General features: G+C 45.5%; 1 protein-coding gene across 4 annotated transcripts in view; it reads left to right on the top strand.

Annotated features, from left to right (window-relative positions):
• The window catches only part of TPO (thyroid peroxidase), a 94,118-nt gene that overhangs the window by 36,085 nt on the left and 33,438 nt on the right, over positions 1 to 24,595 (top strand). For 3 of the 4 annotated variants that reach the window (XM_064363797.1, XM_064363798.1, XM_064363799.1), the window contains exon 7: positions 21,913 to 22,434. The exons of the other annotated variant lie outside the window; for it this stretch is intronic. In XM_064363797.1, coding sequence (XP_064219867.1) covers positions 21,913 to 22,434 — 522 coding nt within the window. The remainder of the gene's footprint in view (positions 1 to 21,912; positions 22,435 to 24,595) is intronic. 4 annotated transcript variants of the gene reach the window in all.

Genomic DNA, 24,595 nt, shown 5'->3' on the forward strand with positions numbered 1-24,595 from the left:
GAGTTGGGCCCAGGGCCCCCCGCCCCACCAGGCATGCACACGCCCACAGGAACATGCACACACGTGACCGCCCACACACTCATGTGCACACCCTCGTGCTCCCACCCGCACCCATGCACACATGTGCGCACAGCCACATACACCTATACATGCTCATGCACGCGCACACCCATACACACACCTGCACACGCCTCACATGCACACAGTTGCTCCAGGACCCTTCTGCTGGCCTGGGGTGCTAAGAGGAGACCCCGTGTAACTCAGGTGTGTGTTGGACAAGGACGGAGGAGGCCGTGGCCAGGAGCAGGACGCCGTGATGCCTGTGGCGCCCTCCACAGAGGTTCCCGGGGGTCCGGGCGCTGGCTCCTCTGGGGACCCTTACTGGATCTCAAGGGAAAGGCAGGTGCTCTCATCAGCCACCTCGCTCTCCAGTGTCCTCTTTTCTTTTTAGGGCTCAGTTATTCTGAGCCCAGTCACACCAGGTACCATCTCTCCACTGTTTTTTTTTTTTTTTTTTTTTTTTTTGAGACAGAGTCTTGCTCTGTCGCCAGGTGCCAGGCTGGAGTGCAGTGGTGTGATCTTGGCTCACTGCAACCTCCGCCTCCCAGGTTCAGGCAATTCTCCTGCCTCAGCCTCCCGAGTGGTAGCTGGGACTACAGGCACGCGCCACCGTGCCCAGCTAATTTTTTGTATTTTTAGTAGAGATGGGGTTTCACTACGTTGACCAGGATGGTCTCGATCTCTTGACCTCGTGATCCACCCACCTCAGCCTCCCAAAGTGCTGGGATCACAGGCGTGAGCCACCGTGCCCGGCCTCCCTCCACTGTTATTCCAACTTCCGGTTCTGGCTGTTCTGGGCTAGCCTGGCTTCCCTGGTGTGGCCCTGGTGCGGGACTGGTGAGGGACTGGTGAGGGAATGCTGTGGGACTGGTGGGGGACTGGCGGGGGACTGCTGTGGGACTGGTGCGAGACTGGTGGGGGACTGGTGGGCGACTGGTGAGGGACTGGTGGGGGACTGGTGGGGGACTGGTGGGGGACCGGTGGGGGACCGGTGTGGACTGCACTTACATTCCGCATGGAACACATGCCTGTGGGGACCCTGAAGGCAGAGAGGCCGGGGCAGGTGCTGTGGGCAGCAGCAGGGAGGGAGGGGCTGAGCCAGCTCAGCCGGGGAGGCTGGAGGGCTGGTTCCGAGGAGCTGAGGAGCTGAGACTTCGGACCTAAGGGCTCTGTGCTAAGGTTTCAGTGCACGGAGAAGAGGCAGACACTCACGGGATGATGTGAAAATACGGAATCACAAAGAATTGTTATCTTCATATATAAAGAGCTCTTCAGTGAAAAAAAATAAACACCAGTGGAATAAACACGTGATGTGAACAGGAAAATTACAAGAAAACCCAAATATGTGCGTGTAGGTAAATCCACACACACACACACACACAGATACAACTGGAAGATAAATTAACAGCAGGACGCTGTTTTTAAACATACAAACCGGAAAGAAGTCATGAAAGTAGAATTTCCAGTGTTATTGGTGATATTGAGAACCGATTTGCATCCACACATTGCTATGCAAACGTAAAGTGCTAAAATCATTCAGGACACAACATGACGTAAAACATGGAGTGAAATCCAACCTATTAATACCGCTGCAAGAGTCTATCCTAGGGGCAATATCAAGGATGCCCATGAAAATGGGTGAGTGTTTGTCACGATTGTTTATATCACCAAAATATCGAAAAACTTTAAATGTTGATCACAGAATATATGAGCGTGAGAAACATAAGCAACTTTTTTTTTTCTTTGAGACGGAGTTTTGCTCTTGTTGCCCAGGCTGGAGTGCCGTGGCGCAATCTCAGCTCACCGCCACTTCTGCCTCCCAGCTTCGAGATTTTCCTGCCTCAGCCTCCCGAGTAGCTGGGATTACAGGCGTGCGCCACCACGCCCAGCTAATTTTTTGTATATTCAGTAGAGATGGGGTTTCTTCATGTTGGTCAGGCTGGTCTCGAACTCCTGACCTCAGGTGATCTGCCCGCCTCGGCCTCCCAAAGCGCGGGATTACAGGTGTGAGCCACCGTGCCCGGCTGCAACTTTAAGCAATCATGCTATACAGTGAGATTATGGAAATGGTGAAATGTTTCCCGGGTTCATAAGATTTTAGATGATATTCTCCTGGTCACTTTTCCTATTTCAAAATGTTCATCATTGAGCATATATTATCTTTGTACTTAGAGGTAAATAACAAGAAAATTATTTGTAAATGATTTAAAAAATAAAAGGCAAGACCACATCTGGCAGAGAGGACATCTGAGTGCCCGTGGGTGAGAATGTGGAGAGGCCCCAGGGCCGGTGGCACAGGCACTTTCCAGGGCTCTCGGCGTCGGGCACGGGCCTCCTGACTTGCAGTAAAGCGCGATCGTCAATTATTCAGACCCATCCATCCCAGGGCAGCCTTCGGTAGCTGAGTGATTGAGCTGACGGTCACTCCAGTGAGTTGAGAAATATATGGTCCACTCTAGGAATAGCTCCATAAACCCCATAGAGGACACATCACAAATCAGTGCTTTTAAATGTTTGATTCCTTTGCACTAAAAGCATCCAGTTTGGTCTCTGAGTATTTACGGTGGAGTGTGAGGGTGGGAGGTTCTTACTGACCTCAGAGCAAGTTGGGACTTTTGAATCCTAAAGCAAAACAGAGAATGATCCACACAATTTATCATATCGAGGTTTGCTCAATTTTCCTAAGAGAAACATGCTTCCAGCAACTACACGAGACTGTAAATTAAAGGGTTTGAGTCTCTGGCTACTGACACACTCAGCCCGAGGAGCTGGAGCGCTTCGCAGCATCCTCTCTTTTCAGACAAGGCTTCTTCATGCCCTCACTCCTGCTCTCAGCTGAGCGAGGATGTGGCCAGCCAGGTGATGTTCCCCTGTGAGCTGCAAACCCCACATCCACCGCAGAAAATCTGTAGCTATGAACGTGCCAAACACCTGAAAGCTACGCAGGCCTCCTCCTGCACACCCATGTGTATCTCCAGGTACATAACACAAAATGGAGTGAGTGGATTATGAATTATGTTCATGTTGGAATTTTTTTATGTTCATAAGTTACTGGGGAACAAGTGGTGTTCGGTTACATGAGTAAGTTTAGTGGTGATTTGTGAGATTTTGGTGCACCTGTCACTCAAGCAGGGTACACTGCACCCAGCCTGCAGCCTTTTATCCCTCACCCCTTCACGCCCTTTCCCCCGAGTCCCCAAAGGCCACCGTGTCCTTCTCATGCCCGTGGGTCCTCACAGCTCAGCTCCTGCGATGAGCGAGAACATGCGATGTTTCGGTTTCCATTCCTGAGTTCCTTCACTTAGAATAGTTTCCAGTCTCATCCAGGTCACTGCAAATGCCACTAATTCATTCCTTTTCATGGCTGAGTATTCCATCATATATATATACACCCCAGTTTCTTTATCCATCTGTTGATTGAAGGGCGTTTGGGTTGGTTCCACAGTTTGGCAATTGTGAACTGTGCTGTTATACGCATGCGTGTGCAAGTATCTTTTTCATATGATGACTTCTTTTCCTCTGGGTAGACACCCAGTACTGGGATTGCTGGATCACATGGCAGTTCTACTTTTAGTTCTTTAAGGAATCTCCACACTGTTTTCCATAGTGGCTGTACTAGTTTACATTCCCACCAGCAGTGTGGAAGATTTTTTTTTTTTTTTTTTTTTTTGAGATGGAGTTTCACTCTTATCACCCAGGCTGGAGTTCAGTGGCACAATCTCAACTCACTGCAACCTTTGCCTTCCAGGTTCAAAAGATTCTCCTGCCTCAGCCTCCCAAGTAGCTGGGACTACAGGTGCCCACCACCACGCCTGACTAATTTTTGTATTTTTAGTAGAGATGGGGTCTCACCATGTTAGCCAGGCTGGTCTAGAACTCCTGACCTTGTGATCCACCCACCTCAGCTTCCCAAAGTGCTGGGATTACAGGCGTGAGCCACCACACCCGGCCTAATTTCCATCTTTATTACATTTTTGACCCAATGGTCGTTCAGGAGCAGGTTATTTTATTTCCATGTATTTGCATGGTTTTAAAGGTTCCTTTTTGACTTGATTTCCAGTTTTATTCCATTGTGGTCTGAGAGAGTGTTTGATATAATTTCAATTTTATTAAATTTATTGAGGCTTGTTTTGAGAGCTATCACATGGTCTGTCTTGGAGGAAGTTTCATGTGGTGTTGAATAGAATGTGTATTCTTCAGTTGTTGGGTAGAATGTTCTGTAAATGCCTGTTATGTCCATTTGTTCCAGGGTATAGTTTAAATCCATTGTTTCTTTGCTGACTTTCTGTCTTGGTGACTGTCTAGTGCTGTCAGTGGAGTATTGAAGCCCCCCTCTATTATCGTGTTGCTGTCTGTCTCATTTCTCAGTTGTATTAGTAACTGTTCTATACGTTTGGGAGCCCCAGTGTTAGGTGCATGTTTATGTAGGACTGTAACATCTTCCTGTTGGACAAGGCCTTTTATCATTATATAATGACCTCTCGTCTTTCTTAACCACTGTTGCTTTAAAGTTTATTTTGACGGATGTAAGGATAGCTGCTCCTGCTCACTTTTGCTGTCCATTTGCAAGGAATGTCTTTTTCCACCACTTTGCCTTAAGCTCATGTGAGTCCTTACGAGACAGGCCCATCTCTTGGAGGCAGCGATAGTTGAATGGTGAGAGTAGAATTCTTTGGGCTATTCGTTGCTTGTATACCTTGGGCTTTTGTGACTTCGCTGGTTTATTATTATTATGTTTTTGTTTTATGGGTCCTATGAGATTTATGCTTTAAAGAGGTTGTGTTTTGATGTGTCTCCAGAACTTGCTTCAAGATTTAGAGCTGCTTTTAGCAGTCCTTGCAGTGCTGTCTTGATAGTGGTGAATTTTCTCATTATTTGTTTGCCTGAAAAAGATTGTATCTTTCCTTCATGTATGAAGTTTAGTTTCACTGGATACAACATTTTCGGCTGATAATTGTTCTGTTTGAGGAGGCTGAAGATAGGGCCTCAATCCCTTCTAGCTTGTGGGGTTCTGCTGAGAAATCTGCTGTTAATCTGACGGGTTTTTCCTCTGCAGGTTACCTGGTGTTTTTGTCTCACAGCTCTTAAGATTCTTTTCTTCAGTTTAACTTCAGGTAACCTGATGACAATGTGCCCAGGCAATGATCTTTTTGTGATGAGTTTTCCAGGTGTTCTTTGAGCTTCTTGTATTTGGCGTCTAGGTCTCTAGCGAGGCTGGGAAGGTTTTCCTTGACTGTTCCCCAAAATATGTTTTCCAAACTGTTAGCTTTCTCTTCTTCCTCAGGAACGCTAGTTATTCTTAGGGTTGGTCATTTGACATAATTCTAGATTCCTGAAGGCTTTGTTCACATTTTCTTTTTGCGTGTGTGTGTTCCAATAAAACTTTATTTACAGAAACAAACAGCGAGCTGGATTTGAACTGAAAGCTATAGTTTACAGTTCTCTGTACTAGACTATAAGTTGCAGGAAGGCAGGGACAAGACTGTTTTACCCTCACCACTCTATGTCTGTCGCCTAGAAAAGTGCCTGGCATATAGCAGTTGTACAACAAACAGTTGTTGAATTGATACAATCTGAAAGACCGTCACAATGAAATTTGTTCCATGTAGCTCTGTGGATCAGTAAGTACAAGCTGTAAAAGAGAAGATCTGTATTCATCATAAGGAAAGCTTCCGAAAGTTCTACCAACCCTACAGAATTATGATACAGATCAGTTAAGATAACGAATGTTAAAGCATTTTGTAAACCACAAATAAAATGTGTGTTATTATCATTAAGAATTAGAACTGACAAAAAATATGCACAGACTGCCTTCCAAGACAGTGGGATCCCTGGGTTATTTAGCGAGAGCCTAAAAATCCATCTTCCAGGACAAACTTTTGTATTGATAGGAGATTGAACCAGAAGATCTCCAAGAGGTCTTCCAACTTTAGGTTTCTTTTTCTTTTTGTTTTTTACTTTAAATTCTGGGGTACATGTGCAGATCTTGCAGGATTGTTGCAAAGGTACACATATGCCATGGTGGTTTGCTGCCTCCATCCCCCCATCACCTACCTTAGGTATTTCTCCTAATGTTATCCCTCCCCAATCCCCCACCCCCTGCTATCCCTCACCTAGACCCCACCCCCCAACAGACCCCAGTGTGTGATGCTCCCCTCCCTGTGTCCATGTGTTCTCATTGTTCAACACCCACTTATGAGTGAGAACATGTGGTGTTTGGTTTTCTGTTCTTGTGTCAGTTTGCTGAGCATGATGGTTTCCAGATCCATCCATGTCCCTGCAAAGGACATCAACTCATCCTTTTTTATGGCTGCATAGTATTCCATGGGGTATATGTGCCACATTTTCTTTATCCAGTCTATCTTTAATGGGCATTTGGGTTGGTTCCAAGTCTTTGCTATCGTAAACAGTGTCATAATGAACATACATGTGCAAGTGTCTTTATAATAAAATGATTTATAATCCTTTGGATATATACCCAGTAATGGGATTGCCGGATCAAATGGAATTTCTATTTCTAGATCCTTGAGGAATCGCCACACTGTCTTCCACAATGGTTGAACTAATTTACACTCCCACCAACAGTGTAAAAGTGTTCCTGTTTCTTCTTCACATTCTCTCCAGCATCTGTTGTCTCCAGATTTTTTAATGATCGCCATTCTAACTGGCGTGAGATGGTATCTCAATGTAGTTTTGATTTGCATCTAATGACCAGTGATGATGAGCATTTTTTCATATGTTTGTCGGCCGCATAAATGTCTTCTTTTGAAAAGTGTCTGTTCATGTCCTTCACTCACTTTTTGATGGGGTTGTTTTTTCTTGTGTATTTGTTTCAGTTCTTTGTAGATTCTGAATATTAGCCCTTTGTCAGATGGGTAACTTGCAAACATTTTTTCCCATTCTCTTGGTTGCCGGTTCGCTCTAATGATTGTTTCTTTTGCTGTGCAGAAGCTCCTAATTAGATCCCATTTGTCTATTTTGGCTTTTGTTGTCATTGCTTTTGGTGTTTATGTCATGAAGTCCTTGCCTAAGTCTGTGTCCTGAATGGTTTGGCCTAGGTTTTCTTCTAGGGTTTTTATGGTGTTAGGTCTTATGTTTAAATCTTTAGTCCATCTGGAGTTAATTTTTTTATAAGGTGTAAGGAAGGGGTCCAGTTTCAGCTTTCTGCACATGGCTAGCCAGTTTTCCCAGCACAGTTTATTAAACAGGGAATCCTTTCACCATTGCTTGATTTGTCAGGTTTGTCAGAGGTCAGATGGTTGTAGGTGTATGGCATTATTCCTGAGGCCTCTGTTCTGCTCTATTGGTCTATAGTTCTGTTTTGGTACCAGTAATATGCTGTTTTGATTACTGTAGCCTTATAGTATAGTTTGAAGTCAGACAGCGTGATACCTCCAGCTTTGTTCTTTTTGCTTAAGATTGTCTTGGCTATGTGGGCTCCTTTTTGGTTCCATATGAAGTTTAAAGTGTTTTTTTCTAATTCTGTGAAGAAGGTCAATGGTAGCTTGATGGGAATAGCATTGAATGTATAAATTACTTTGGGCAGTATGGCCATTTCCATGATATTGATTCTTCCTAACTGTGAGCATGGAATGTTTCTCCATCGGTGTCCTCTCTTATTTCCTTGAGCAGTGGTTTGTAGTTCTCCTTGAAGAGGTACTTTACATCCTTTGTTAGTTTTATTCCTAGGTATTTTCTTCTCTTTGTAGCAGTTATGAATGGGAGTGCGCTCTTGATTTGGCTCTCTGTCTATTATTGTTGTATAGGAATGCTTGTGATTTTTTGCACATTGATTTTGTGTTCTGAGACTTTGCTGAAGTTGCTTATCATCTTAAGGAGATTTTGGGCTGAGATGATGGGGTCTTCTAGATATATAATCATGTCATCTGCAAATAGAGACAGTTTGACTTCCTCTTTTCCTAATTGAATACCCTTTATTTCTTTTTCTTGCCTGATTGCTCTGGCTAGAATTTCCAATACTATGTTTAATAGGAGTGGTGAGAGAGGGCACCCTTGTCTAGTGCCAGTTTTCAGAGGGGATGCTTCCAGTTTTTGCCCATTCAGTATGATATGGCTGTGGGTTTGTCATAAATAGCTTTTTTATTTTGAGATACATTTCATTGATACCTAGTTTATTGAGAGTTTTTAGCATAAAGGGCAGTTGAATTTTGTCAAAGGCCTTCTCTGCATCTATTGAGATGATCATGTGGTTTTTGTCTTTGGTTTTGTTTATGTGATGGCTTATGTTTCTAGGTTTGTGTATGTTGAACCAGCCTTGCATTCCCAGAGTGAAGCCTACTTGATCGTGATAGAGAAGCTTTTTGATGTGCTGTTGCATTCAGTTTGCCAGTATTTTATTAAAGATTTTTGCATCGATATTCATCATGGAGATTGGCCTGAAGTTTTCTTGTTTGTTTTGTCTCGGCCAGGTTTTGGTGTCAGGATGATGTTGGTCTCATGAAATGAGTTAGGGAGGATTCCCTCTTTTTGTATTGTTTCGAATAGTTTCAGAAGGAATGGTACTAGCTTCTCCTTGTACATCTGGTAGAATTCAGCTGTGAACACATCTGGACCTGGACCTTTTTGGTTGGTAGGCTGTTAATTGCTGCCTCAACTTCAGACCTTATTATTGGTCTATTCAGGGATTCAATTTCTTCATGGTTTAGTCTTGGGAGGGTGTTGGTGTCCAGGAATTTATTCATTTCTTCCAGACTTGCTGGTTTATGTGCATAGAGTTGTTTGTAGTAATCTCTGATGGTAGTTTGTATTTCTGTGGGATTGGTGGTGATATCCCCTTTATCATTTTTATTGCATCTATTTGATTCTTCTCTCTTCTTTTTTATTAGTCTGGCTAGTGGTCTATCTATTTTGTTGATCTTTTCAAAAAACCAGCTCCTGGATTTACTGATTTTTTGAAGGGTTTTTTGTGTCCCTATCTCCTTCAGTTCTGCTCTGATCTTAGTTATTTCTTGTCTTCTGCTAGCTTTTGAGTTTATTTGATCTTGCTTCTCTAGCTCTTTTAATTGTAATGATAGGGTGTTGATTTTAGATACTTCCTTGCTTCTCATTTGGGCATTTAGTGCTATAAATTTTCCTCTAGACACTGCTTTAAATGTGTCCCAGAGATTCTCGTACATTGTGTCTTTGTTCTCATTGGTTTCAAAGAACATCTCTATTTCTGCCTTCATTTCATTATTTATCCAGTAGTCGTTCAGGAGCAGGTTGTTCAGTTTCCATGTACTTGTGTGGTTTTGAGTGAGTTTCTTAATCCTGAGTTCTAGTTTGATTGCCCTGTGGTCTGAGAGACTGGTCGTTATGATTTTGGTTCTTTTGCATTTGCTGAAGAATGATTTACTCCCAATTATGTGGTCAATTTTAGAGTAAGTGTGATGTGGTACTGAGAAGAATGTATATTCTGTGGATTTGGGGTGGAGAGTTCTGTAGATGTCTATTAGGTCCACTTGGTCCAGGTCTGAGTTCAAGTCCTGGATATCCTTGTTAATTTTCTGTCTGGTTGATCTGTCTCATATTGACAGTGAAGTGTTAAAGTCTCGTGTGGGAGTCTAAGTCTTTGTGTAGGTCGTTAAGAACTTGTTTTATGTATCTGGGTGCTCCTGTATTGGGTGCACATATATTTAGGATCATTAGCACTTCTTGTTGCATTGATCCTTTTACCATTATGCAATGCCCTTCGTTGTCTCTTTTGATATTTGCTGGTTTAAAGTCCATCATATCAGAGACGAGAATTGCAACCCCGGTTTTTGTTGTTGTTTGTTTGTTTGCTTTGCTTTTCATTTGCTTGGTAAATTTTCCTCTATTCCTTTATTTTGAGTCTATGTGTCTTTGCACATGAGATGAGTCTCCTGAATACAGCACACTGATGGGTCTTGATTTTTTATCCAATTTGCCAGTCTGTGTCTTTTGATTGGGGCATTTAGCCTGTTTACATTTAAGGTTAATATTATGTGTGAATTTGATCCTGACATTTTGATGCTAGCTGGTTGTTTTGCCCATTAGTTGATACAGTTTCCTCATTGTGTAGATGCTCTTTACCATTTGGTATGTTTTTGCAGTAGCTGGTGCTGGTTGTTTCTTTCCATGCTCAGTGCTTCCTTCAGGAGCTCTTGCAAGGCAGGTCTGATGGTGAGGAAATCTCTCAGCAATTACTTGTCCCTAAAGGATTTTATTTCTCCTTCACTTATTCTGGGTTGAAAGATCTTTTCTTTAAGGATGTTGAATATTGGCCCCCACTCTCTTCTGGCTTGTAGGGTTTCTGCTGAGAGATCCACTGTGAGTCTGATGGACTTCCCTTTGTGGGTAAACCCGACCTTTCTCTCTGGCTGACCTTAGCATTTTTTCCTTCATTTCAACCCTGGTGAATCTGACGATTATGTGCCTTGGGGTTGCTCTTCTTGAGGAATATCTTTGTGATGTTCTCTGTATTTCTTGGATTTGAATGTTGGGCTGCCTTGCTAGGTTGGGGAAGTTCTCCTGGATAATATCCTGAAGAGTGTTTTCCAGCTTGGATTCATTCTTCTCATCACATTCAGGTACACTGATCAAATGTAGATTAGGTTTTTTCACATAATTCCATATTTCTTGGAGGCTTTGTTCATTTCTTTTCACTCTTTCTTCTCTAATCTTGCCTTCTCATTTTATTTCATTGAGTTGATCTTTGATCTCTGATATCCTTTCTTCTGCTCGATTGAGTCGGCTGTTGAAACTTGTGTATGCTTTGTGAAGTTCTCATGCTGTGTTTTTCAACTCATCAAGTCATTTATGTTCTTCTCTAAGCTGGTTATTCTAGTTAGCATTTCATCTAACCTTTTTTGAAGGTTCTTAGTTTCTTTGCTTTGGGTTAGAACATGTTCCTTTAGCTCGGAGAAGTTTGTTATTACCCACCTTCTGAAGCCTGTTTCTGTCAATTCATCAGATTCATTCTCCATCCGGTTTTGTTCCCTTGCTGATGAGGAGTTGTGATCCCGTGGAGGAGGAGAGGCATTCTGCTTTTGGGTGTTTTCATCCTTTTCGCACTGGTTTCTTCCCATCTTTGTGGATTTATCTACCTGTGGTCTTTGTAGTTGGTGACTTTCAGATGGGATCTCTGAGTGGACATCCTTTCTGTTGATATTGAAACTATTTCTTTCTGTTTTTTAGTTTTCCTTCCAACAGTCAGGCCCCTCTGCTGCAGGACTGCTGAAGGTCCACTCCAGACCCTGCTTGCCTAAGAACCACCTGCAGGGGCTGCAGAACAGCAAGGATGGCTGCCTGTTCCTTCCTCTTGTAGCTTCTCCCCGGAAGAGTACCTGCCAGAGGTCAGCCAGAGCTCTTCTATAGGAGGTGTCTCTTTGGATATGTGGGGGTCATGGAGCCACTTGTGGAGGCAGTCTGTCTCTTGTCAGAGCTCAAGTGCTGTGCTGGGAGCTCCATTGCTCCCTTCAGAGCTGCTGGGCAGGGACATTTAAATCTGCTGCAGCGGAACTCACAACTGCCCCTTTTCCCAGGTGCTCTGTTCTGGGAAGGTGGGGCTTTTTTTTATAAGTCCCTGACGTGCTGCTGACTTTTTTCAGAGATTCCCCACCCAGCAAGGAGGGAGTCTAGTCACAGTCTGCCTGCAGAGGCATTGCTGAGCTACTGCGGGCTCCACCCAGCTGCTGTGTAGACTTCCTTGCAATGTTGTTTACACAGGTAAGGTTAGAACTGCCTTGGTAATGGCGGACTGCCTTGGTAATGGCAGACTGCCTCGGTAATGGTGGATGACCTCGGTAATAGTGGATGCCCTTCTCCCCACCAAATCAACTGTCCTGGGTTGAGCTCAAACTGCTGTGCTAGCTGCAAAACTTTCAAGCCACTGCATTTCATTTTGCTGGTCTTTGTGGGGGTGAGATCCACTGAGCCAGAACACTTGGCTCCCTGCCTTCAGCTCCCTTTTTTTCAGGGGAATGGGCAGCTCTGTCTCGCAGGCATTCCAGGTGCCAGTTAAGACGGCCGCCCAGTTTGTGCTGGAAACCTGTGGTGCCAGCTAAAACAGCCACCCAGATTTGTGCTGGAAACCCACGGCGCTTGTTGGCCCGGTGGGAATCTCCCGGTCTGTGGGCTGTAAAGACTGGGAGAAGTGCAGTATCTGAACCGGAGTGCTGGAGTGGCTGGAAGAGTCCCCAGTGGCCTCCGTTGGGTTGGGGGGAGGGGTCCTCTGGCTGTTGCTCTGCCTCGGTTTGCCCTCCTTGGGCTACACCCAATGTCCAACCAATCCCATTGACATGAACCTGGTACCTCGGTTGGAAATGTGGAGATCGCTCACCTTCTGTGTTGCTCTCCCTGGGAACTGCACTCCGGAGCTGTTTCTATTCGGCCATCTTGGCAGAAGTCCTGCTTTGTTCATATTTTCTTACTTTTTTTCTCTGTTTTTGTTGGATTGGGTTAATTCAAAAACCTTATCTTCAAGCTCTGAAGTTCTTTCTTCTGGTTGTTCAATTCTGTTGCTGAGACTTTCCAGAGCCTTTTGCATTTCTATAAGTGTGTCCAATATTTCCTGAAGTTGTGATGTTTTTTCATTCTTGATATCTATTTCATTGAATATTTCTCCCTTCACTTCTTTTGTCATTTTTCTGATTTCCTTACATGGGGCTTTGCCTTTCTCTGGTGCCTTCCTGATTAGCTTAATAACTAACCTTCTGAATTCTTCTTCAGGTAAATCAGGGATTTCTTCTTTGGACCCATTGCTGGTGAGCTAGTGTAATTTTGGAGGGCATTAAAGAACCTTGTTTTGTCGTATTACCAGAGTTGGCTTTCTGGTTCCTTCTCATTTGGGTAGGCTCTGTGAGAGGGAAGATGTGGCTGTTGCCCAGATTCTGCTGTCCCACAGGTGTTTCCTTGAGGTAGTTGGTACTACCCCTGTGTCCTAGGGACGTGGCTTCCCGAGAGCCAAGGTGTGGTGATTGTTACCTCTCTTCTGAATCTAGCTGCCCAGGTCAATTGTTAAACAGTTCAGCTGGAGCCTTCCTTCTCCCTGTGGCCTTTTCCTGGTGCCTCTGGCAGCCCTCCTCAAGGACCCCTGTGAGGCAAGGTGGAAATGGCTTGCTAGGGGACCCGGCGAGTGCAGGGGACTTCTCCCCCTGCTTCCTCTACCCCTGCATTTCACTCAGCTCTCTAACTCGACTCAGCTCCAGGTAAGGGCAGAATCTTCTCCTGTAATCTAGACCTTCAGGTTCCCCAGCTGGGGGGCATGTTTGGGGGTGGACAATCTCTGCCACTTCCACAGTTTGGGCACTCACAGTATTTGGGGTGTCTCCCAGGTCCTGCAGGAGCCATCCGCTTCCTTCAGAGGGTCTGTGGGTTCTCTTGCCTTTCCTAATGTGTTCCTGCAGTCGTTCTGGAGCGCAAGTTCGTGACGTGAACCTCCACAGGCTGCTCTGTTTGTCTGAGTGGGAGCTCAGTCTAGCCCTCCCTCTCGTCTGCCGTGATCCGTCACAAAAAAGCCTCCTCATGTTGCAATTGTAACAGGTGCTCCCAAATTTCCCTGCAGCAGTAAGATGGTAAATTATATTTTCTAACTGATTACTTCTCAGCAATAATTAATCTTATATAATTCCTATTATTTTCCAGTGCAGTGAGGAAGAAAATCTTGAATTTTACATTACTGGTGTTAAAGCCACATTCTATGTATCTTTTCTTGACCTAAACAAAGAAGCCGAGGCACAAAATATCATTTTAAATAGTTTACTTGAGCCAAGAGGACAACAGCTGCCCAGAATACATGGACCCAAATAACCCTGGATGTGAGCTTTGTTAGATCTTTGTTACAAACAAGTTTCAAAGGCAAAAAAGGAAAAGAAATCAGCCTTGGTCCTTCACTATATATGATTGCTTGGCTTTTCACTTTGTTCACAGTGCCATTATTCATAAGTTTTCAATGTGGGTCAAATATAGTCCATTTTCTTTCTTCTCTATGATCTAAATTGTTATCTTACTGAGCAGGTCTTCCTTATCTGAACGTTATATTTTTCTATATTGTATTTTAAAAATATTAAAAACTGGGTTTGATATACAACTTCGTTATATTAGGAATCTATTTTAGGTACATAAAATACTGCTTTGGGGAGTAACATTTTTAAAAGCCATGGTGAGAGCAGTATCCTGGCACTGTTCCTTAGATAAAAGGCGTGATTCTGATGTTTTTCCTCACCTATTGTGTTTACTAGGAATTTCTGCTAGACAACTTCAGTTAGAAAATGGAAAATCTTTTATTTGTAATTTCCCAAGAATTTTAAAGAGGCTTGTGGCTTACAGGTTTACTCAGTGCCTTCCCAGCAGTGGCAGAGGAGGTGACACACTTCCACTTCACTTCATTATTGTGTGAGCTAGGCTGGTAGATTTCCAGTGCACCTCCATCTTTACATGGCCTGCGTGACAGTGATGCAGATTTTCATGTATTCTTGGATTCAGTTTGCTAATATTTCATCTGAAATATGCTGCATCTCTGTTCATAAGCAGAGTTGTGTTGCAGTGCTCTTCCAGTGCTGCACCTGTTTGTGTGTTACGGACACGCCAGCATCTGACAGCGGTCAGGGGTTGCCGCCTCCTTCAGTACGCTCGGGATTACCTTGCCTGAAATCAAACTAGGGTTTTTGTTTTGAATAACTGGTAGAGCTTATTTGTGACTCTTGTCCTGATAACCTTTGGGGTGGCAGATCCTTGGTTCTGGGCTCAGTTCTGGGTGCAGTTAGTCTATTCGGGCCCACAAATCTTTCCTGTTCTTGATTTCCTGTTACTTTCCTATTACGCCTTTTTATCTACTCCACATTTCTCGCCCTCTTATGGCAAACGTGAGTTGAGTTAGGGTCACTGCGTCTTTCTTTTTGACAAATGTAGTTAAGACTATGTATTTTTGTATAAACCTCCCCCCAAAAATTCTGATAGATGGTCTTTATGTTGATGTTAGTTCAAAATAGGTTTTAATTCAAATAAATATTTCTTACATTAAACTTGAGCACCCAAATGTAAGTGTAATTTCACATAAATGTAAAACTTAAATTGTGCCTGACTCTCCTGACACATGGCTCTTCCTCTCCCTCCCTCATTGCTAGCCTCTCCCCCGCTCACTCCCACATTCTCCACTCATGCCTCTGCCCCCAAACCAGATCACCAGACTCCCAGATGTTGATATTTGAAGTGTGTGTGTAGGGGGAAGGGGACAAGATAAATGAAACTAGAATAGTAAGAAGCTGGTGTAGACAGCATAGTGGGCTCAAAGGAGTTCACAGGGCACCCCATTTTAACTGCATGCCCTTGCTGTGATCCGAGTGCTCGTGGCCTGCCTTCCCATGATCTGAATGTTCCTAGCATGCCCTTTCCATTCCTTGAGTGCTCATGGTGTGCTCTTCCTGTGATCTGAATGTTCATAGCATTCCCTCCCCATGACCTGAATGCTCACATGGCGTGTCGTTCCCATGATCTGAACGCTCATATGGCGTGTCGTTCCCATGATCTGAACGCTCATATGGCGTGTCGTTCCCATGATCTGAACGCTCATATGGCGTGTCGTTCCCATGATCTGAACGCTCATATGGCGTGTTGTTCCCATGACCTGAACGCTCATATGGCGTGTCATTCCCATGACCTGAATGCTCATATGGCGTGTCGTTCCCATGACCTGAATGCTCATATGGCGTGTCGTTCCCATGACCTGAATGCTCATATGGCGTGTCGTTCCCATGACCGGAATGCTCATATGGCGTGTCGTTCCCATGACCTGAATGCTCATATGGCGTGTCGTTCCCATGATCTGAACGCTCTTATGGCGTGTCGTTCCCATGATCTGAATGCTCATATGGCGTGTCGTTCCCATGATCTGAATGCTCATAGCATGCTCTCCCCATCTGAGTCTCACAGCCTGCTCTCCCTGTGATCTGACTGGTCAGGGTGTGCCCTTTCCGTGATATGAACAGCACGCTCAGCAACACCTAAAAAGTCATGCACAAGCATTTTCTCTTGAATGTTGTTAACAAAAACGAGACTATCCTGAGTACACGTTTTGTATCTTGGATTCTCCCTCAGTAGTGCTGCATCCTGGACATGCCCCTGTGGAGCTCCAAGCCCTCCCCGCTCACAGCTGGACTGTTCCGCGCTCTGGGTCATAGCCATGGGCGTGCCCTTCGTGTTGCAGCCTCTACCACAGCGTAGATCAGCAGAAGTGACACTGCCAGGCTGGAAGGCAGCTTTAGCACTGCTGTGCTGGTACTAAAGAATTCTGTGACCCTCACAGCAATGACTCGGCACACTCCTTACCCCACCCACACTCACAGCAGCCTTAATTGGCTTTTTCTCATTTTTTTTTTTCTGCTTGTTTGGTGGCAAAAAGCAACATTTCATTGTTACATTAGTTGCCTGAATGTTAGTGAACTTTAAACTTGTCCTTTTTTTTTGGCAATTTGTGTTTGTTCAATGAATGATCTATTCCCAGCCTTTGTCCATTTTTCTACTATTTGACTGTTACGATTGATTTTAATTGCTCCTTTTCCACTCTAGATGTTAACCCTCTGTCTCTCTTACACACATTTTTCTCCAGCCTCATCAATATAACCACTGTCAGCATGAAGCACTTTAATACTTTACAAGGCCAGGTCTACTTGTGTGTTGACGGCTTCTAAGCTCAGTGTCGGTTCAGAAATCTCCTTTGCTCCCAGGTCAGAAGTGACCTCCTGGGTGGGATTGCAGCAAGGGTCTCCATTCATCTTGCACAGAGGACAGCAGGGGTGAGTTTTACTCCCATCCAGATGCAAGACCAGCTACCCTCGTTCTCCACACAGGCCTAGATTACGCTTTGTCACAGGAGAACTGGGGTCTGCTTTGGGCTCCCTGTCTTCTTCTATTAATAGATTCGTCTATTCTTATTGACGATACTGTGTGGACTTGATCATAGCGGCCTTCTAGTGTATTCTATTATCTGTCCAGTCAATACTCCATCACCAGTCTTTTCCCTAGTTTATTAAGGAATAAATGAATAATGAAATTTGTTTCTTCACGTAAACTTTAAAATTAACTTATCCATTTCAAAATAAAAAAGCACTATCATTATTATTCTAAATGAAATTTCATTTAATTGATACATTCATTTAGAAAGAAATGATCTTTTGTCAGATTTTTTGTATATTTAATGATGTTTTACAATTTTCTTTTTGTAGATGATATGATTATTTTGTTAAATTTACACACTTGATTTTGATAAACGTTTTCATTATTATGAAATGGATTTTTTTCTTCATTATCATTCTTGGTACTTTGCTAAAGAACAAAACAGAAAGAAAAGAACAATTTTATACTTTCCACAGATTGAAGACACTTTTTAAAGAAATTTTATCAATTTTTTAGCATTTTTAGATGTTGTAGATATCTAACATAGCATTAAGAAAAAGATAATTTTATTATGTTTTAAATCTTATTATTTTATTTTCTAGACTTTGGTCTAACTGAGATGATAGTACTAAGTGTCAACAATGATAGTATTTCTGCTGGTCCTTAATTTTAAATTAAATGGTTCCGTTGTTTTACTGTTCGCGATAATATTTGTTATTGCTCCTACGTTATGTTTTAGCAATTCCAGTGTATTCTACTCTGTTTCTATTTAACCAGGAACGGCAATAGTAAATTCTATATTTGCAGTTTAAGTGCCTGTGATATATAATTTTTCTTCTTTAACTTGTCAATACCCTGGATAATATAACCCTACTCGCCAACACGGAGCCATTCTGTGAATAGATTCTCCTTGGCCGTGGTCATCACTCTTTTGATTGGCGGCTCTATCTGGCTTTTATTATTTTAGTTTGAAGGGATATTGATCAGTCTGCTCTGTCCTTGTCCTGTTGTCATTAGAGGCCAATACGAAAGTTTTGCTGACTCTGTAGAATGCAGTGGGGCCCTTTCCATCTTCCTATGGCTGAAACCGTTTAAGCAACCTTGGAGTCACCTAACCTTCTGAGATTTGATAGAAGACCGCTGTCAGTGCCATCTGATCCGTACATTTCTGATCACCTTGTCCATCTCTTCCATCCTCATTGTCCACTGGAGTTTTACATGTCTTCTTGGGAAAAGTGTGGTTATTTCTATTTTGCTAGGGAGTCGTCCACCTGCTCCTCACGTTCCAGCGTGCTGCCATGAGAGTGCACGCACAGCCGCTCCCGACTGCTCTTCTCGCCTGCGCGCCCGAGCCCTGCTCCTTTCTCATTCCGAATGCTGCCTCTGCCTCATCCCCTGCCCTTTCTTTCTCTTCCACACTGGGCTGTGGAGCAGGGCTTCGTGTTTTCCTCCCAGCAGTGTGAATTTTAACTTCTGCGTGTATAATTTTAACTTCCGCATGTATTAATTTTAACTTCCGCATGTATTAATTTTAACTTCCGCATGTATTAATTTTAACTTCCTCATGTATTAATTTTAACTTCCGCATGTATTAATTTTAACTTCCGCATGTATTAATTTTAACTTCCGCATGTATTAATTTTAACTTCCGCATGTATTAATTTTTAACTTCCGCATGTATTAATTTTAACTTCCGCATGTATTAATTTTAACTTCCGCATGTATTAATTTTAACTTCCGCATGTATTAATTTTAACTTCCGCATGTATTAATTTTAACTTCCGCATGTATTAATTTTAACTGCTGCATGTATTAATTTTTAACTTCCGCATGTATTAATTTTAACTTCCGCATGTATTAATTTTAACTTCCGCATGTATTAATTTTAACTTCCGCATGTATTAATTTTAACTTCCGCATGTATTAATTTTAACTTCCGCATGTATTAATTTTAACTTCCGCATGTATTAATTTTAACTTCCGCATGTATTAATTTTAACTGCTGCATGTATTAATTTTTAACTTCTGCATGTATTAATTTTTAACTTCCGCATGTATTAATTTTAACTTCCGCATGTATTAATTTTAACTGCTGCATGTATTAATTTTTAACTTCTGCATGTATTAATTTTTAACTTCCGCATGTATTAATTTTAACTTCCGCATGTATTAATTTTTAACTTCCGCATGTATTAATTTTAACTTCCGCATGTATTAATTTTAACTTCCGCATGTATTAATTTTTAACTTCCGCATGTATTAATTTTAACTTCCGCATGTATTAATTTTAACTTCCGCATGTATTAATTTTAACTTCCGCATGTATTAATTTTAACTTCCGCATGTATTAATTTTAACTGCTGCATGTATTAATTTTTAACTTCCGCATGTATTAATTTTAACTTCCGCATGTATTAATTTTAACTTCCGCATGTATTAATTTTAACTTCCGCATGTATTAATTTTAACTGCTGCATGTATTAATTTTTAACTGCTGCATGTATTAATTTTTAACTTCCGCATGTATTAATTTTAACTTCCGCATGTATTAATTTTAACTTCCGCATGTATTAATTTTAACTGCTGCATGTATTAATTTTTAACTGCTGCATGTATTAATTTTTAACTTCCGCATGTATTAATTTTAACTTCCGCATGTATTAATTTTAACTTCCGCATGTATTAATTTTTAACTTCCGCATGTATTAATTTTAACTTCCGCATGTATTAATTTTAACTTCCGCATGTATTAATTTTAACTTCCGCATGTATTAATTTTAACTTCCGCATGTATTAATTTTAACTGCTGCATGTATTAATTTTTAACTTCCGCATGTATTAATTTTTAACTTCCGCATGTATTAATTTTAACTTCCGCATGTATTAATTTTAACTGCTGCATGTATTAATTTTTAACTTCCGCATGTATTAATTTTAACTTCCGCATGTATTAATTTTAACTTCCGCATGTATTAATTTTTAACTTCCGCATGTATTAATTTTTAACTTCCGCATGTATTAATTTTAACTTCCGCATGTATTAATTTTAACTGCTGCATGTATTAATTTTTAACTTCCGCATGTATTAATTTTAACTTCCGCATGTATTAATTTTAACTTCCGCATGTATTAATTTTAACTTCCGCATGTATTAATTTTAACTGCCGCATGTATTAATTTTAACTTCTGCATGTATTAATTTTAACTTCCGCATGTATCAATTTTAACTGCTGCATGTATTAATTTTAACTGCCGCATGTATTAATTTTAACTGCCGCATGTATTAATTTTAACTGCCGCATGTATTAATTTTAACTTCCTCATGTATTAATTTTAACTTCTGCATGTATTAATTTTTAACTTCCGCATGTATTAATTTTAACTTCCGCATGTATTAATTTAAGTTTCTCATTTACTTTTGCTTTTGCTCTCCGTTCCTTAACTGAATTCTTAAAATAGCTACTTAATTTCTTTGTTTTTGTTATTTTGATGAAAGCAATTTAAAGAGCACAGATTTTCTTCTGAGGAAGGCTTTGCTGTTGTGCTTGAATTTTCTTAACAAGCAAGCTAACCTTTCATCAATTTCTAGAGAGGCTTTAAGCTCTAAGAACCTCTTTGAATCAGTGATTAGGAGAGTTTGTAGCTCCTTGCTATTTATTTGCAATTTTATTATTATTTGCACGCTTCAATTTAAATCCCTTATTTCCTCCTATTCTTGGGCTGCTGGGCCTGTATAACCGTGCAGCGAAGGCCCACTGTCACGGTTTTCCTGCCTTTCCTTCTCTTTTGCTGAATTTCAGCTCCTGCCTGGGTTCCCTGCCGGCCCCACATTCTCAGCTCCTCTGCTCTGACCTACAGTCGAGCCAGCAGGCCTCCGAGGGCTCTCAGTGGAAGCGCTTTTTTTAAGCGTGACCTGTAGGCCCTGTGCTGGCTCTGAGCCAGGGCTGGGGCGTCTTTGGTGCCCCGACCCTCAGCTGACCTTGGGCTCACAGCTGCAGGCCAGGGGCTGCCCAGACGGGTTCTGAGGGCATCCGCTTTGCTGCTTCACCACTAGGCCAACTCCCCCTCACCCACATTCTCTCTGCTGCACCTCCCGTGCCTGAGTCCACCCTGAGCTCCTCCCGTCTCCCTGCGCAGCTCTGCAAGGAGGGCTGACTCCAGGAGCGGTGGGCTGCAGGCTGGCTGGCTACAGGTCACCTGCTCTTCCCTAACCCTTGGGGCCTGGGCTGCACTTTGCCCTGGGAGGCGCTTTCCCCTTCTTTTCACTGGTAATAATGTCTTATGATGAGAAGGCAGAGATCTTCAGGAAGGGTGTTTCTTTCGGGGTCTGTCCAAAACCGGCGACCTGTGATTCTGGAATTGCTGTTTAACCCCTTAAATCTGATAAGGCCCAGGGTAGGCCCTGCCCCGTGGCCCTCCCCAGGAAGGAAGCCTGCCGGGAAGGCCGCCTGCTCTCGGGGTCCACAGAGCTCGCCTGCATCCCGCACCGCCGACTCTTCCCAGGAAACCTGTAAACCTGGCAAAGTGTTTTAGATCCTCATGTTACAGATGAGGGGATGGAAGCCGGTGACAGCCAGGCTGGAAGCCCCCCCGGGTCTCCTCACTCCCCTCTCGCTGTCTTCACGCTAAACAGTGACGCCCACAAAACCCTGAAGCTGTGGGCGCACCGTGCTCCTAAACCAAGCCCAGGGCACTGGAAAGAAACGGGTCAGCGCTTCCGAAAGAGAAAAACCAGACCCGGGATTCCACGGGCAGCCAGGACAGGTCTCAGCAGGAGCCAGACTTGCTCGGGCCAGGAGCATCTGAGCTTCGGGGAGGTGCGGACTCCTAGGATGGCGGCTCCACCCTCTGGGTTCAGCCCCCTCCAAGCAGGAGACACCCGGGCGGGAGGGAAGAGCTGGCGGGACCGACCCCCGCAGAGAGAGGAGCCTCGAGCTTCTAGAGTCTGAAAAGCGTTTGCGGGGACGGCTGGTGACCCCGAACCCCCTTTGCCCGCAGCTCCGCGAAGAGGCCCGGCCAGCCGCGGGCCCCGCCTGCCTGCCCTTCTACCGCTCCGCGGCCGCCTGCGGCACCGGGGAGCCGGGCGCGCCCTTCCTGGGGAACCTGTCGGAGGCGCCCCCGCGGCAGCAGGTGAACGGGCTGACCTCGTTCCTGGACGCGTCCACCGTGTACGGCGGCTCCCCGGGCCTGGAGCGGCAGCTGCGGAACTGGACCAGCGCCGAGGGGCTGCTCCGCGTCCACGCGCGACACCGCGACTCCGGCCGCGCCTACCTGCCCTTCGCGCCGCCACGCGCGCCCGCGGCCTGCGCGCCCGAACCCGGCGCCCCCGGAGCGGCCCGCGGCCCCTGCTTCCTGGCCGGGGACGGCCGCGCCAGCGAGGTCCCGGCCCTGACGGCGCTGCACACGCTGTGGCTGCGCGAACACAACCGCCTGGCCGCGGCGCTCAAGGCCCTCAACGCGCACTGGAGCGCGGACACCGTCTACCAGGAGGCGCGCAAGGTCGTGGGCGCCCTGCACCAGGTGCGTGGGGGGCGGTCCCGGGCGCCCCGGGCGGCTGCGGCAAAGCGGTGGGCGCCTCGCGTGGCTGCGCAGAGTCACGGGCTCTCTGCCCCAGGCACGTGCACAGCCATCGTGGGCACCCACCTGGGTGAGCTCAAGGTCGTGGGCGCCTTGCGTGGGCGTGGGGAGGGCCATCGTGGGCTCCTGTGCAGGCGCCTAGGGGTAACTCTGGCTCTGGCGGCTCTCCCCGGCCCCTCTGTCCCACCTGCTCACCGGCCCGCCAGCTGGTGATTATCCGACCGAGACACCAACGGCCACAGCCACCCATCAATGGCGCCAGGCCACCCCGCTTTCCCGGTCCCACGGTGGCACCAGGCCGCCCCGCTTTCCCGGTCCCACGGTGGCGCCAGGCCGCCCCGCTTTCCCGGTCCCACGGTGGCGCCAGGCCGCCCCGCTTTCCCGGTCCCACGGTGGCGCCAGGCCGCCCCGCTTTCCCGGTCCCACGGTGGCGCCAGGCCGCCCTGCTTTCCCGGTGCCCACAGCCAGGCTGCGTGCTTTGCGGATTTTAACTCATTTAATAATTCTCACGACAGCCCTTTGAGGCAGGTGGACAGTGAGGCTGGTGTGTCTGTATCTTGGAGACATTGCAGAGGATGAAGAACAGACTCTGCGGCTTCTCAATTAGCCAGTTAGTCTGTTTGAAACCTTCCTTCATTTTATGACTCTTTTAAGTATGCATGACGGTCTTGAGTGGAGACTCAAGTTGGCCTTTTATTAATTGTGTGATGGAGAAAAGCACTTACATGCCTGTGAAACGCAGCCCCTGACTGCAGGCCTCCGGGTGGTTAGGAAGAATGATGGGTTCTTTATATTGAGAGTCACCCAGGGTGTCTGCTGCCACAGGCTCTGTAGCGGTCTCGGCATGGTCTGTGCCGTCCTCACTGGGAGCCTTCGGGAAGGGCAGTCAATCCTCTTCTAAAGGAGGAGCTGGAGCCTTGTCCAAGGAGGCACGGGGGCTGTGTGTGGCCCCAGCTACCCCGCTGCGCTCCGGCCTTCGCTGCCCTTCAATCTCACAATCCCAGGCTGCTCTGTGGTGTGTCATGAAACAAGAAGGCAGTCAGGTGCTCACTCTGGCGGGAACTTTTGTGTCCTACCGTCCAGACAAGAATGAGAAAGGACACCCTTCCCAGCACAGGCGTGAGGGGCAGAGGGAAGGTGGCCAGCCCTGGGGAGTGTGGGTGGCCATCCAGGCAGCGTGGAGTTGGGCTCCACAGGGTGAAAAGATAAAGACGCCCCAAACATCTGGCTCAGATGTTCCCCATGCCCCGGTCATCAGCTAGTAGACCCAGATGCCCAGGGACCCACAGAACCTTTGCTTTGGACGTGTGTGGAGGCAGGACCAGCCCCTGGAGGAACTGCAGGCCTCCTTGGGCATCCCCATCCTAGGAGGCAGGTCCACGTCTCGGGCAGGGCCTGCATCCTTGGCCACTCGGCTGCTGACCTTCGCTGTAGCTCAGTCTTTTCCAGAGCAAAGGGGCAGATAGATAAAGCCAGGCTGGAGAAAGAGAAAGGGCGGTTTCTGGAGTGGGTGCTGTTGTGGCCCCACCCAGACCCCTTTACCTGCACGGCCCCATCCCCTAGCGGCCTCCCACGTGGGCTGACAAAATCTCCTGGTATAACACTCAGTCCAGGGATAGCTGTGGAGGCTGAACCCTGCCCTACAGGGACGGCCAGGCCCCTGCCTCACGGCTGGACCAAGCCCAGGTGCGCCATGCTGCAGGGCCTGGTTCCTGCCCCTCCTCCATAGGCACTCCTGGCTACAGAGGAGCACAAGCCAGGCTCAGCTGTATCAAGTACTTGGGGAGCTTGGTGCCCGCTCAGCCTCCTCTCTGGAGTGCCCTTGGCGAGCACATGGGAGCCCTGCCTCTTATGGACTAATGGGGCATGTGAGAGAAAACTCGGGGTGACATTGTTCTGCACAGAGCCCAGTGGGGACGTTGAGAGTGATTGGGAGTCGGGGGGTTCAGAGGAGCCTGTGCCTGGGGCTGCATGGCGGTTTCCTACCATTGGTGAGAAGAATCGCATCTCCAGGTCTCTTCGTCCTGACCTCCCTGGGTGCTGGGGTCCTGGCTTCCTGTCACCTTCACGCCCACCATTTCCCCAAGCGTGAACCTTTCGGTCA

Source organism: Aotus nancymaae, unplaced genomic scaffold, assembly GCF_030222135.1.
Source record: "Aotus nancymaae isolate 86718 unplaced genomic scaffold, 86718_ANA_hifiasm-v0.15.2.pri h1tg000057l, whole genome shotgun sequence".
Lineage (NCBI taxonomy): Eukaryota > Metazoa > Chordata > Mammalia > Primates > Aotidae > Aotus > Aotus nancymaae.